General features: G+C 39.9%; 1 protein-coding gene across 1 annotated transcript in view; it reads right to left on the reverse strand.

Moving 5' to 3' along the window:
- The window catches only part of LOC121840602 (proteoglycan 4-like), a 35,017-nt gene that overhangs the window by 2,457 nt on the left and 16,820 nt on the right, over positions 1-15,740 (reverse strand). The window contains exon 2 of the mRNA XM_042304885.1: positions 8,856-9,023. Within this exon, the coding sequence (XP_042160819.1) occupies positions 8,856-9,023 (168 nt within the window). The remainder of the gene's footprint in view (positions 1-8,855; positions 9,024-15,740) is intronic.

The raw sequence follows: 15,740 nt of genomic DNA on the forward strand, positions 1-15,740 counted from the left end.
AAAGCCTCATATTTTTAAGTGGGGGAACTTGCACAATTGGTGGCTGACTAAATACTTTTTTGCCCCACTGTAATCCAAAAATAAAAATGAAGAAATATCAGAACGGGTAGAGTCGGGGGGCTGGGGTCAGTCTGTTATATCTGGAGTATTTCTCCTGTCTTATCTGGTGTCCTGTGTGAATTTAAGTATGCTCTCTCTAATTCTCTCTTTCTCTCGGAGGAGGACCTGAGCCATAGGACCATGCCTCAGGACTACCTGGCATGATGACTCCTTGCTGTCCCCAGTCCACCTGGCCTTGCTGCTGCTCCAGTTTCAACTGTTCTGCCTGTGGCTATGGAACCCTGACCTGTTCACCAGGCATTCTACCTGTCCCAGACCTGCTGTTTCTAGAGACACTCTTAATGATCATCTATGAAAAGCCAATTGACATTTACTCCTGAGGTGCTGACTTGTTGCACCCTCAACAACTACTGTGATTATTATTATTTGACCATGCTGGTCATTTATGAACATTTGAACATCTTGGCCATGTTCTGTTATAATCTCCACCCGGCACAGCCAGAAGAGGACTGGCCACCCCCCATAGCCTGGTTCCTCTCTAGGTTTCTTCCTAGGTTCTGGCCTGTCTATGAAGTTTTTCCTAGCCACCGTGCTTCTACACCTGCATTGCTTGCTGTTTGGGGTTTTAGGCAGGGTTTCTGTAGATGGAGAAAATCATAGAATCTTTAACTCTAGACCAGCCAGGCCCCATGTTGTAATGGAACCTTTAACTCTGTATCTGTGAGTTGTCTGTGTGGGAGAGATGTCTGTGGATAATACTGTGTGTCTGTGTGGGAGGATGTTGCTTTTGTTTCTGTTATGGGATTTATTAAGAATAATGTATACATTTAAAATAGAATTATAACTAACAGAATTCTACCCTGTCTTTCTAGTAGTGTTAAATAATGTTTGTTCATTAGGAAGGGGTTATGTAGCATAGACCTAGGAAGAAAGGAGTGGATGTGTGTGTCGAAAGAGAACAAAGAGGCGCATTAACCTATGTTTGAACCAACCTGGCTGTAACTCTGGGGAGATAAGGTAGGACAGGGAGGGCCCCCCCAGAGCTCTTGTATCTGGGGAAGACTGGAACTGTCAGCTGAGTGGTAATAAACTGTGGTGAGACTCATGAGAAAATCCCTATGTTGGTGTGTATGTGTGTAGGGTAAGAGAAAGTTATAAAAGGAATGTCTTTGTATATGCACAGCAGCGCTCTCGTAAATAAACCTTACTGACTATTGTAAACTGGCCTCTGAATATTTCATTTCAATAAGAACCTTACAAATTCTTAGTAACAGACAGAGTAATTTAAGTGAAGTTCAGTTTATGAACACTGAGATCAAAATTCTCATAACAATTTGGTCCTTCAAACCGGATCTCAAGACCTGTCCTTCCAAGGACCTGCTGAAAACCCTGCACGGGCAGATCCAGGATCCGTAAGACAAAGACCTGACCTCTGACTTGAGGGTATATTTCAGGCCAGTGGTGAACTGATACACGACAGAGGTGGTGACGAGATCTAACCTACATTGTTTTTCCCAGTCTACGAGACAAGTTCGGTAATCTTTATTCACAAATTTGGGGGGAATGATTTAAGATATCTTTGACTGGATGTTCTAAAAATGCTTAGAATTAACCATCAATAATAGGTGCTTAATTATTCTGAACAGATACACTAGGTTTGTACTTTGTAGTTTAACCAAAATCGATAGGAAGGAAGGCATGTCCGAAAAGACCTGAGGTAAAGTGCACTACCACAAATAAAAATAACATAAGGAAGGGATATTAAATAGGTGTTGTTAGAAAGGATGGTCGTTTTGTACAAATAGGATAACTTATGGTTAATTGACATGTGGTAAATTAGCCATAGACCCAATTCAAAAGACATACCTAAATAAAGTCCGAAGACCTACATTGTCTATCTGTTTATGAGCAATAGATATATTAAAACAGGTGAGGATATACACTAGGCTTGGTAAGAAAGGAAGGTAATTCTATGCGAACAAGATAACTTAACCTATTCAATTCTGAAATAAAGTCCAAAAAAGAGGAGGGAAGCCTAATATAGCAGAGTTAAGATACAAGATATTAACTTTAAGACACAACAGAAATAGTTGTGTGGGTAAGACCTAATGTCCGATCGACAGTCAACTAGATAGATTGACAGTCAACTAGATAGATAAAGTTTCCAGAAAGGAGAACACACATCAAACATTATATACACAGATTTTCCAGAATGGCACGAAGGTATCTGCACGCACTACCAATGGAAACTATCTAATGTTGAGACCTAAATGTTAAATTGGCCAATATACATTAGCCGATCAAACATACTAAGATCTAACAGTAAGACCTAAAAGTAAAACTGGTTGAAGTAATTGATCTAAAGTATATTAGTAGGAAGGGAGGCAAGAACCGGAGGCGCGCAAAAGAGGTTTGACCATTCCACGAAAAGAGACACACACATAGTCAGGCAGAAGCGCAACTATAGTGGCTAGGTAACGGTAAACAGTACATACATAGATCATAGAAATATATACACATAGATAGTGATAAATACCATAGTGACTTGTGACGGCAAGGATTTATCAAACATGGGTAGTAAATCTTCAAAGGAGGTCCCGGAATTAACGGGAGATGAGTGCTATATGGAGCAAAAGGATAAAATAAATGTCTATTTCGGTTTAAAGTGGAGAAAGAAGTATGAATTTGACGGACGTTTAAATAAAGAAAAACTGGAATCAATGATTAAACAAATAAATAGGGTTTGTGGGGACAAGGTAGAGAAGCAACGGACAGAAGGGCTCGACACCGCCCGTGTGTGGTTAGCCGAAGCGAGGAAGAGATCAGGGGGAGAAAAGAAAAGGGAAATACCAGGGAAATAAGATGTAGGTTGCCAGGAACAGAAAACGAGAATTCCCACGGCTCCTCTGGAGGCTCCTCATAAGCCTAAATTGTATCCCTCTCTGGCCGATCGGGCGTGGAGAGATGTTGATGAAATAGTGGTGGTGAGGATACGGCAGCAGGTGCTACCCGCACAACCACCAGCCCCATATGTGGAGCCTGCTGGAGCCGAGGGAGGGATAATAGAGGTAGAGAAAGGGAAAAAGTTGAGAAAAGTGGATAGAGACAGTCAAAAGAAATGGGGAGATAGGTGCTTTAACAGTAACGATCTGGGTCATTTTGAGATCGTGAGGCACCGGGTAAACACCGCAATAAAGTATTGATCACCGAGACTGTAAACAGAGAGAACAGGTTGAGTCGGAGCATCTGTCCGTAACTATTGGGGTAATTGTAGACAAACATAAAGGAGGCCTTAAAAGGGGAAGGGACCTAAGAGGGAAGAAAAAAAATGGACAGGATCAGACGATAGAAAATGTTTCAATTGCAAGGAGACAGGACATTTAGCCCGGGAGTGTAATGCTCCCTGCAAACATTGTGACCGAGTTGGACACAACCACCGAGATTATAATTCAACTAAGGGGAAGGTCAGGTGCGACAATCGGGAGAAAGAGAGAGAGGCAGAGACAATGAGAGCAAGATTAATGAGAATCCTCCCTGGGGAAAAGCTTGAACCTTTAAATTAGGGCTATTATCTGGAAATTGTCTCGGTGACGGAGTTTGTGACTACAGACAATTATAATAATACGGTTGTTGGTGGGGAGGCTCCATCATTCCAATTGTGACGGTGGTTCAGTGGTTAAGTAGCGGCCTTCAAAGCTTGAGACCAGAGTTCGGTTCCTGGTTAATGCTCTGACTAAAATCTGAGTTTTTGATTGTAATTAAATTATTTTTATGTTTTGCCTGGAAAGATACGGTCGCTAGTGTTTGTATAAGACATAAACTGAAAGTTTTAATAGCTTGTTTGGTTCAAATTGATAGAAGGGATAAATTCAACTTTTTTAATAGATTGTTTAGGTTAAATTGAGAGACTAATTCATTCAAAATAATAGCAAAGCGAATTTTGATACAAGACTGTGTCTGTTATATAAATGATCTGCTGGAATGAGAATGGAGTCGTGTTCAAAATGCTGAATCATAGAAGAGACAGTTACCTAAATCGAATGAATTCTAAATAATAACGAAAAGACAATTACGATAGAGTTGTGCCATTCGAAATGTTGTTATTCTTATGGATTGACTGACATACATTATACATTTAGCGAAGTACATGGTATGTTTACATTTTGGAGTAGAGAAAGTTGGAAAGTTTGGTTTTACTTTTACGATAGAATTAAATCAGAACTCAATCCGAGTGGGGGGTATATTGTGGCCGAGAGGCAGGTTGAATTGTTGCGTGATAACATAAAACTGCCTCATTACGTTGAATACACAATAACGTTTCTCAAATTGATTTGACAGTTGTTTAGGTACAGACTCCCACTCTTTTCTGTACTTTTGGCAGTACAATTTTGATTGAGAGATCTTGATTGATGTTGTAAGTTCTATTCAAGATCAAACATTTGTGATTAATTGGGTTTGGCTTGTCGAACCCGTACTACTGCTGCTTGCAGTCAGCCAACAATGATTTGCAATTCGCTGAAGTTGCTACGGCCTGGGCACAGGCGGAGCGCCTGTTGCTGACATCACTCACAAGGCACTTTTGCAGCTAGGCAATGATGTTGAGGCTGAGGGTGAGAGAGAACATTGTTTGTGTCATTTAGAGGGAAAATGCATGCGTTATAGCTTTGAGTCACTTTTCAAAAGTTGCTAAAAGTTCCAAATACATTTTTAAAAGTAGCTAAATTTGTCAGGGTAGTCTGAAAAGATGCTAAAACTAGCAACAAAATTGCTAGGTGGGCATCACTGGTTGGTGGCGCTCACTGGGCTATATTTGGCTGGAAGAGAGGGAGGTCTGAATAGTTGAATCATAAAAGTTTTGTAATAGTTCCCTGTTATTGATTTTTGGTTTGACTGTTTAGGTAACACCAGTGAAACTTAACAGGAAGTTAAGGTATACTAATTACGTGGAACCATGACAGGTCCGCAAAGGGGATTGCAGTTTGAGTTTATTTTATTTTAAAGGGACAGTGCACGTTTATCACAGTTGTTTGTGTGGGTCTAATGGCAGGGTATTCCTATCAAGCATTTTGGGGAGACGATTTGGAGACAGATTGAATGAGTTACATGGATCATTGAGTAAATTTAAAACTAAAGATTGGAGGGAGTACATTTCCATTTTCCAAGAGACATGTTGTCTTAAAGGCATACACTCACATATGGAATACTAGAAGTTTTGTTTTCTGAGTTTTAAATAAACATGTGAATTATTTAGATAAAGGGTTCTTTAATATGTCTAATATAGTATGGAACATGACTGTAAAAGGGTGGTATAACCTTTGACCTCTATCATGGCTTTCCCCTGTGGTCGGATCAGCCTCAGGGGAGGGCCATTTGGATAATGAATTTGTGGTCATTTGTGATACTGATTTTAAGGTAAATTGAGTAATTGTTAATTATGATGGAGTTTATAGCTCTTTGACAAACTTGTAGTTTGAACCACAGAGGACTAAGAAATGGTATAGCCTTGGACTAAGGGCAGACTTTCTTGAGTCTCTTTTCCAATGGCTATAAGGGTACAATAATTTCTCTTCGTGGAGGGTTCCAGAGTAGTAACTGTGATCTGGTCATGTTATTTGAACCTTTTGTTTTATCTTTTGACCGGTAGTAGGAAGTTTTATATATATACGGACGCCCAAGGGAGAATTGGACATGTGGAGAATGAAAGGGGCGCTCCTACATGATAATGTCAGACATAAGGATAATTGACTAATCTTACCTAAGTCATTGTTTAGAGATGCGGCAAGGTTGTTACCTGGACAGAGCCAGGTATCAAAGGGGGGATGTGTAAATTGTGGCCTAGGATAGGATGGGGCCTAGGGGGGCCTAGGATAGGACACTTTGTGGCCTATTAGACAATAAACTAATAAAAAAATAAAAAATTCTAGCTAACAAGTAGGCATAGAAGTTGAAGATAGAACAAATAAGAAGACTGTTTTTTAATCAAACCTATATGCCCAAGAAGTTATGCATTACAGGTGAATTACAGGAGAAGGTGATTCACTCAATCCAGTCCCTGAGGAGAATAGACGGGAGCAGCCCCATTGGGAGGGACCATACCAAGTACTCCTGGTGACAGCCTTCATGGTGAGAATAGCTGAAGGAGCTACCTGGGTTCATATCACACATTCCGAGAGGGTAAGATACTGTCGAACAATCACAGAGTTAGGAGCAGAACCGAAACCAACAAGGTTCGGGGGTTAACTCTCTAACGACGATTCCCTAAACCCGACCTTTCCTCCCTGTGTGTGTTCATAGAAGTGAAAGTGTGGGTTGGCCTCTGGCTGATGATATGTTTTCTGGGAGGGGGTGAGGCTTTACAGGAGTGCTGATTGGTCTGAGCTGTCTTATTGTGGGAGCAATATTCCTAAATACACCATGACCCATCCGAGAATTCAGAAGGTAGTAACTTGACACATAGTTAGACAATGAGGATTTTGTATTAATCAAGCATAAGAGATCACTTGATCTGGATAAACAGGGAGAGTAGTAAAGGTAAGGGTTTCAGTTGATACCCTAGGACATCATTCCGGGTAGAAGAAGTTAGGGCAGATGATAGCTCTATAGTCAGCCAGAATACAAGCAGAGTCCCAGACAAAACAGAAAATGACAGCAGAGTCGTCCAGAGCCAAGGGCCGGTGTGGATAGTGCGCAGACGAAAGATCTTTAGGAAGTGATTGAGGTGGAAACTGGTTAGAATGGATTCAGTATACAGCCAGATCAGTAGGTAAAGAGAAGTTTATGCCTGCGCCACAGCAAAACCTCAGCTGACAACCATTCCCTTTCCATTTGATGGAATTGATGCACCCAGGGGAATGGCCTGAATGGTAAAGCTGTTCATGAAGGCAGGGAAGCCAGACAATGACAGTTGCATTGATTTGCATTATCTATATCCCCATGTACCCAGGACATCCAGATTCCCCCTTTCACAGTTACAGGAACACATTATTGTGGTATGGCTCGCTACATCACACACAGATGGGACGTAGGGGAAGTAAGGACATTATTATTGTATGGCTCGCTACACCACACACGGATGGGCCGTAGGGGAAGTAAGAACATTATTATTGTATGGCTCGCTACACCACACACGGATGGGCCGTAGGGGAAGTAAGAACATTATTATTGTATGGCTCGCTACACCACACACGGATGGGCCGTAGGGGAAGTAAGAACATGCAATAGGACAGAGAATGTTACAACCGACAAGACAATGAGGGACTCGACTGGCAGATGGAAAGGCCTAGAGTGGAGGTCTAGTGGTTTGTGGAGGTATGAGACTGTAACCTAACCTGCCTACCAATTGGACCGGTATTTGTGCACTAGTGCAGTTAGGCATGCCCTTCATCCTTACCCAGAGCCAGTTAGAAGAGAGAGAAGGAGTGCTCCGTCAGGATCTTTTGACAATAGAGTTTACATTGATAGCATTGGAGTTACAAGGAGGTTACCTGATTAGTTCTGGATTGGAATTAAGCATCTTCTGGTGATAACAGCTGCAACTAGGTTGATGGGATGTCAGAATAGAATAGCCTTGAATATGTTGCTGGCTGAAAAGGGTGGGAGGGGTGTATGAGGTTCGGAGCAGAATGTTGTACTTTCATCCCCGATAACACAGCTCCAGACGGATCAGTGACCAAGGCCCTGGCAGAGAACTCTGGGGTAGATAATGCTCTAACAAATTGGTTTGATAGTGTGTTTGGGAAATTAATAAATGTCATGATCACTGTGTTTTGGGTAACCTTCACCTGTGTGACTGTGTTAGTTTTGTGCGGATGTTGTGAGAAAGGTTCTCATTTCCACATCTCTGGAGAAATCGATGAGACAACAGATATGCGATATGGACCGATCCCGAGTTCTGACCAGTGGAATTATGAATACATGACCCCAGACCTAGCGGATGGATCCGGGTCATTCACTTACGAGGAACCTATGTTTGATGAGACCATTTTTGATGTTTAGGTTTTTTCTTGTATTGATGTTTAGACTGTTTCTTTGATGAAGATTATAACGAAAATCCTGATAAGAAGAGTTATGATTCTGATGTAGACCTAGAACAGTCATTGTAAATATTGATTTGTTAGGTTGATTTTGGAGAACAGTACATATATCTAATACAAATAGACGTGTGATTTTTAGATTTGGTCAAAGTGTGGATTGTTATGGGATTTATTATGAATAATGACTAAATGATGTATACATTTAACGTAGAATTATAACTAACAGAATTCTACTCTGTCTTTCTAGTAGTCATAAATAATGTTTGTTCATTAGGAAGGGGTTATGTAGCATAGACCTAGGAAGAAAGGAATGTATGTGTGTGTCGAAAGAGAACAAAGAGAGGCATTAACCTATGTTTGAACCAACCTGGCTGTAACTCTGGGGAGATAAGGTAGGACAGGGAGGGCCCCTCCAGAGCTCTTGTATCTGGGGAAGACTGGAACTGTCAGCTGAGTGGTAATAAACTGTGGTGAGACTCATGAGTGTATGTGTGTAGGGTAAGAGAAAGTTATAAAAGGGATGTCTTTATATATGCACAGCAGCGCTGACTATTGTAAACTGGCCTCTGAATATTTCATTTCAATAAGAACCTTACAAATTCTTAGTAACAGACAGAGTAATTTAAGTGAAGTTCAGTTTCTGAACACTGAGAACAAAATTCTCATAACAGTTTCATACAGTTGTCAGCAGGATTAAGGCCTGGTTCTAGTGAAAGTATTCTTGATTGATGTATAGACAGATAGACACATCGCTTGACTTACCTCTCCTCTAAACCCATCAGAGGTATGGCCAGGTGTTTCCGTTGTCTCCTCACTCTCCTCCGTCTCTTCCAAAACCTCTTCCCTCTCCTCCCTCTCTTCTCTCTCTTCCCACACCTCTTCCCTCTCTTCTCTCTCCTCCCTCTCCTTGAAATCCTCCCTGTCCTCCCTCTTTCCAAACACCTGTTCCCTCTTCTCCCTCTCCTCCCTCTCATCACTCTCCTCCCTCTCTTCCAACCCCTCTTCTAACACCTCTTTCCTCTTCTCCCTCTCATCCCTCTCTTCTCTCTCATCTCTCTCCTCCCTCTCTTCCAACACCTCTTCCCTCTCCTCCCTCTCATCCCTCTCCACCCTCTCCTCCCACTCCTCCCTCTCCTCCTTCTCCTCACTCTCTTCCAACACCTCTTCCCTCTCCTCTAACACCTCTTCATCTTTCAGACTCGTTCTTCTGGAGTCTTCCTCCTCCTCATCTCCTCCTCTCTTCTCCACCTCATCTCTTCCTCTGTCACAGCTCTTCTTGGTTCCTTTAGGACAAACCAGTTTAGTAAGACATTAGAGACAGTATGATTAGATATTAGAGACAGTTTAATAAGACATTAGAGACAGTTTAATAAGACATTAGAGACAGTAGGATTAGACATTAGAGACAGTTTAATAAGACATTAGACAGTTTAGTAACACATTAGAAACAGTAGGATTAGACATTAGACAGTTTAATAAGACATTAGAGACAGTATGATTAGATATTAGAGACAGTTTAATAAGACATTAGACAGTTTAGTAACACATTAGAAACAGTAGGATTAGACATTAGACAGTTTAATAAGACATTAGAGACAGTAGGATTAGACATTAGAGACAGTTTAATAAGACATTAGAGACAGTAGGATTAGACATTAGAGACAGTTTAATAAGACAGAGACAGTTTAATAAGACATTAGAGACAGTAGGATTAGACATTAGAGACAGTTTAATAAGACATTAGAGACAGTAGGATTAGACATTAGAGACAGTTTAATAAGACATTAGACAGTTTAGTAACACATTAGAAACAGTAGGATTAGACATTAGACAGTTTAATAAGACATTAGAGACAGTAGGATTAGACATTAGAGACAGTTTAATAAGACAGAGACAGTTTAATAAGACATTAGAGACAGTAGGATTAGACATTAGAGACAGTTTAATAAGACATTAGAGACAGTAGGATTAGACATTAGAGGCAGTTTAATAAGACATTAGAAACAGTAGGATTAGACATTAGAGACAGTTTAATAAGACATTAGAGACAGTAGGATTAGACATTAGAGACAGTTTAATAAGACATTAGACAGTTTAATAAGACATTAGACAGTTTAATAAGACATTAGAGACAGTTTAATAAGACATTAGAGACAGTAGGATTAGACATTAGAGACAGTTTAGTAAGACATTAGAAACAGTAGGATTAGACATTAGAGACAGTTTGATAAGACATTAGAAACAGTAGGATTAGACATTAGAGACAGTTTGATAAGACATTAGAGACAGTAGGATTAGACATTAGAGACAGTTTGATAAGACATTAGAAACAGTAGGATTAGACATTAGAGACAGTTTAATAAGACATTAGAAACAGTAGGATTAGACATGAGACAGTTTAATAAGACATTAGAAACAGTTTAGTAAGACAGAGACAGTAGGATTAGACATTAGAGACAGTTTAATAAGACATTAGAGACAGTTTAGTAAAACAGACACAGTAGGATTAGACATTAGAGACAGTTTAATAAAACATTAGACCGTTTAATAAGACATTAGAGACAGTTTAATAAGACATTAGACAGTTTAATAAGACATTAGAAACAGTTTAGTAAGACAGAGACAGTAGGATTAGCTTGGAAAGACAGTACCGTGCAGTACCGAAGAGCCCTTACTGCTGCTCGATCATCCTATTTTTCTAACTTAATTGAGGAAAATAAGAACAATCCGAAATTCATTTTTGATACTGTCGCAAAGCTAACTAAAAAGCAGCATTCCCCAAGAGAGGATGACTTTCACTTTAGCAGTGATAAATTCATGAACTTCTTTGAGGAAAAGATTATGATTATTAGAAAGCAAATTACGGACTCTTCTTTAAACCTGCGTATTCCTCCAAACCTCAGTTGTCCTGAGTCTGCACAACTCTGCCAGGACCTAGGATCAAGAGAGACGCTCAAGTGTTTTAGTACTATATCTCTTGACACAATGATGAAAATAATCATGGCCTCTAAACCTTCAAGCTGCATACTGGACCCCATTCCAACTAAACTACTGAAAGAGCTGCTTCCTGTGCTTGGCCCTCCTATGTTGAACATAATAAACGGCTCTCTATCCACTGGATGTGTACCAAACTCACTAAAAGTGGCAGTAATAAAGCCTCTCTTGAAAAAGCCAAACCTTGACCCAGAAAATATAAAAAACTATCGGCCTATATCGAATCTTCCATTCCTCTCAAAAATTTTAGAGAAGGCTGTTGCTCAGCAACTCACTGCCTTCCTGAAGACAAACAATGTATACGAAATGCTTCAGTCTGGTTTTAGACCCCATCATAGCACTGAGACGGCACTTGTGAAGGTGGTAAATGACATTTTAATGGCATCGGACCGAGGCTCTGCATCTGTCCTCGTGCTCCTAGACCTTAGTGCCGCTTTTGATACCATCGATCACCACATTCTTTTGGAGAGATTGGAAACCCAAATTGGTCTACACGGACAAGTTCTGGCCTGGTTTAGATCTTATCTGTCGGAAAGATATCAGTTTGTCTCTGTGAATGGTTTGTCCTCTGACAAATCAACTGTAAATTTCGGTGTTCCTCAAGGTTCCGTTTTAGGACCACTATTGTTCTCACTATATATTTTACCTCTTGGGGATGTTATTCGAAAACATAATGTAAATTTTCACTGCTATGCGGATGACACACAGCTGTACATTTCAATGAAACATGGTGAAGCCCCAAAATTGCCCTCGCTAGAAGCATGTGTTTCAGACATAAGGAAGTGGATGGCTGCAAACTTTCTACTATTAAACTCAGACAAAACAGAGATGCTTGTTCTAGGTCCCAAGAAACAAAGAGATATTCTGTTGAATCTGACAATTAATCTTAATGGTTGTACAGTCGTCTCAAATAAAACTGTGAAGGACCTCGGCGTTACTCTGGACCCTGATCTCTCTTTTGAAGAACATATCAAGACCATTTCAAGGACATCTTTTTTCCATCTACGTAACATTGCAAAAATCAGAAACTTTCTGTCCAAAAATGATGCAGAAAAATTAATCCATGCTTTTGTCACTTCTAGGTTAGACTACTGCAATGCTCTATTTTCCGGCTACCCGGATAAAGCACTAAATAAACTTCAGTTAGTGCTAAATACGGCTGCTAGAATCCTGACTAGAACCAAAAATTTGATCATATTACTCCAGTGCTAGCCTCTCTACACTGGCTTCCTGTCAAAGCAAGGGCTGATTTCAAGGTTTTACTGCTAACCTACAAAGCATTACATGGGCTTGCTCCTACCTATCTCTCTGATTTGGTCCTGCCGTACATACCTACACGTACGCTACGGTCACAAGACGCAGGCCTCCTAATTGTCCCTAGAATTTCTAAGCAAACAGCTGGAGGCAGGGCTTTCTCCTATAGAGCTCCATTTTTATGGAACGGTCTGCCTACCCATGTCAGAGACGCAAACTCGGTCTCAACCTTTAAGTCTTTACTGAAGACTCATCTCTTCAGTGGGTCATATGATTGAGTGTAGTCTGGCCCAGGAGTGGGAAGGTGAACGGAAAGGCTCTGGAGCAACGAACCGCCCTTGCTGTCTCTGCCTGGCCGGTTCCCCTCTTTCCACTGGGATTCTCTGCCTCTAACCCTATTACAGGGGCTGGGTCACTGGCTTACTGGGGCTCTCTCATGCCGTCCCTGGAGGGGGTGCGTCACCTGAGTGGGTTGATTCACTGTTGTGGTCATCCTGTCTGGGTTGGCGCCCCCCTTGGGTTGTGCCGTGGCGGAGATCTTTGTGGGCTATACTCAGCCTTCTCTCAGGATGGTAAGTTGGTGGTTGAAGATATCCCTCTAGTGGTGTGGGGGCTGTGCTTTGGCAAAGTGGGTGGGGTTATATCCTTCCTGTTTGGCCCTGTCCGGGGTGACCTCGGATGGGGCCACAGTGTCTCCTGACCCCTCCTGTCTCAGCCTCCAGTATTTATGCTGCAGTAGTTTATGTGTCGGGGGGCTGGGGTCAGTTTGTTATATCTGGAGTACTTCTCCTGTCCTATTCGGTGTCCTGTGTGAATCTAAGTGTGCGTTCTCTAATTCTCTCCTTTTCTCTTTCTTTCTCTCTCTCGGAGGACCTGAGCCCTAGGACCTGAGCTCCAGGACTACCTGACATGATGACTCCTTGCTGTCCCCAGTCCACCTGGCCATGATGCTGTTCCAGTTTCAACTGACCTGAGCCCTAGGACCATGCCCCAGGACTACCTGACATGATGACTCCTTGCTGTCCCCAGTCCACCTGGCCATGCTGCTGCTCCAGTTTCAACTTCCACTTGACTGTGCTGCTGCTCCAGTTTTCAACTGTTCTGCCTTATTATTATTCGACCATGCTGGTCATTTATGAACATTTGAACATCTTGGCCATGTTCTGTTATAATCTCCACCCGGCACAGCCAGAAGAGGACTGGCCACCCCACATAGCCTGGTTCCTCTCTAGGTTTCTTCCTAGGTTTTGGCCTTTCTAGGGAGTTTTTCCTAGCCACCGTGCTTCTACACCTGCATTGCTTGCTGTTTGGGGTTTTAGGCTGGGTTTCTGTACAGCACTTTGAGATATCAGCTGATGTACGAAGGGCTATATAAATAAATTTGATTTGATTTGATTTGATTTAGGATTAGACATTAGAGACAGTTTAATAAGACATTAGACAGTTTAGTAAGACATTAGAGACAGTTTAATAAGACATTAGACAGTTTAGTAAGACATTAGAGACAGTAGGATTAGACATTAGAGACAGTTTAATAAGACATTAGACAGTTTAGTAAGACATTAGAGACAGTAGGATTAGACATTAGAGACAGTTTAATAAGACATTAGACAGTTGGATTAGACATTAGAGACAGTTTAATAAAACATTAGAAACAGTAGGATTAGACATTAGAGACAGTTTAATAAGACATTAGAGACAGTAGGATTAGACATTAGAGACAGTTTAATAAGACATTAGAGACAGTAGGATTAAACATTAGAGACAGTTTAATAAGACATTAGAAACAGTAGGATTAGACATTAGAGACAGTTTAATAAGACATTAGAGACAGTAGGATTAGACATTAGAGACAGTTTAATAAGACATTAGAAACAGTAGGATTAGACATTAGAGACAGTTTAATAAGACATTAGACAGTTTAATAAGACATTAGAGACAGTTTAATAAGACATTAGAGACAGTAGGATTAGACATTAGAGACAGTTTAATAAGACATTAGACAGTTTAATAAGACATTAGAGACAGTTTAATAAGACATTAGAGACAGTAGGATTAGACATTAGAGACAGTTTAATAAGACATTAGAAACAGTAGGATTAGACATTAGAGACAGTTTAATAAGACATTAGAGACAGTAGGATTAGACATTAGAGACAGTTTAATAAGACATTAGAAACAGTAGGATTAGACATTAGAGACAGTTTAATAAGACATTAGACAGTTTAATAAGACATTAGAGACAGTTTAATAAGACATTAGAGACAGTAGGATTAGACATTAGAGACAGTTTAATAAGACATTAGACAGTTTAATAAGACATTAGAGACAGTTTAATAAGACATTAGAGACAGTAGGATTAGACATTAGAGACAGTTTAGTAAGACATTAGAAACAGTAGGATTAGACATTAGAGACAGTTTGATAAGACATTAGAAACAGTAGGATTAGACATGAGACAGTTTGATAAAACATTAGACAGTTTAATAAGACATTAGAAACAGTAGGATTAGACATGAGACAGTTTAATAAGACATTAGAAACAGTTTAGTAAGACAGAGACAGTAGGATTAGACATTAGAGACAGTTTAATAAGACATTAGAGACAGTTTAGTAAAACAGAGACAGTAGGATTAGACATTAGAGACAGTTTAATAAAACATTAGAGACAGTTTAATAAGACATTAGACAGTTTAATAAGACATTAGAAACAGTTTAGTAAGACAGAGACAGTAGGATTAGACATTAGAGACAGTTTAATAAGACAGACAGTTTAGTAAGACATTAGAGACAGTAGGATTAGACATTAGAGACAGTTTAATAAGACATTAGACAGTTTAATAAGACATTAGAGACAGTTTAATAAGACATTAGACAGTTTAATAAGACATTAGAAACAGTTTAGTAAGACAGAGACAGTAGGATTAGACATTAGAGACAGTTTAATAAGACAGACAGTTTAATAAGACATTAGAAAAATATAAATAAGACATTAGAGACAGTTTAAAAATACATTAGAGACAGTAGGATTAGACATTAGAGACAGTTTAATAAGACATTAGACAGTTTAGTAACACATTAGAGACAGTAGGATTAGACATTAGAGACAGTTTAATAAAACATTAGAGACAGTAGGATTAGACATTAGAGACAGTTTAATAAAACATAAGACAGTTTAATAAGACATTAGAGACAGTAGGATTAGACATTAGAGACAGTTTAATAAGACATTAGACAGTTTAATAAAACATTAGACAGTTTAGTAACACATTAGAGACAGTTTAATAAGACATTAGAAACAGTAGGATTAGACATGAGACAGTTTAATAAAACATGAGACAGTTTAATAAGACATTAGAAACAGTAGGATTAGACATTAGAGACAGTTTAATAAGACAT

Source organism: Oncorhynchus tshawytscha, linkage group LG02, assembly GCF_018296145.1.
Source record: "Oncorhynchus tshawytscha isolate Ot180627B linkage group LG02, Otsh_v2.0, whole genome shotgun sequence".
NCBI lineage: Eukaryota > Metazoa > Chordata > Actinopteri > Salmoniformes > Salmonidae > Oncorhynchus > Oncorhynchus tshawytscha.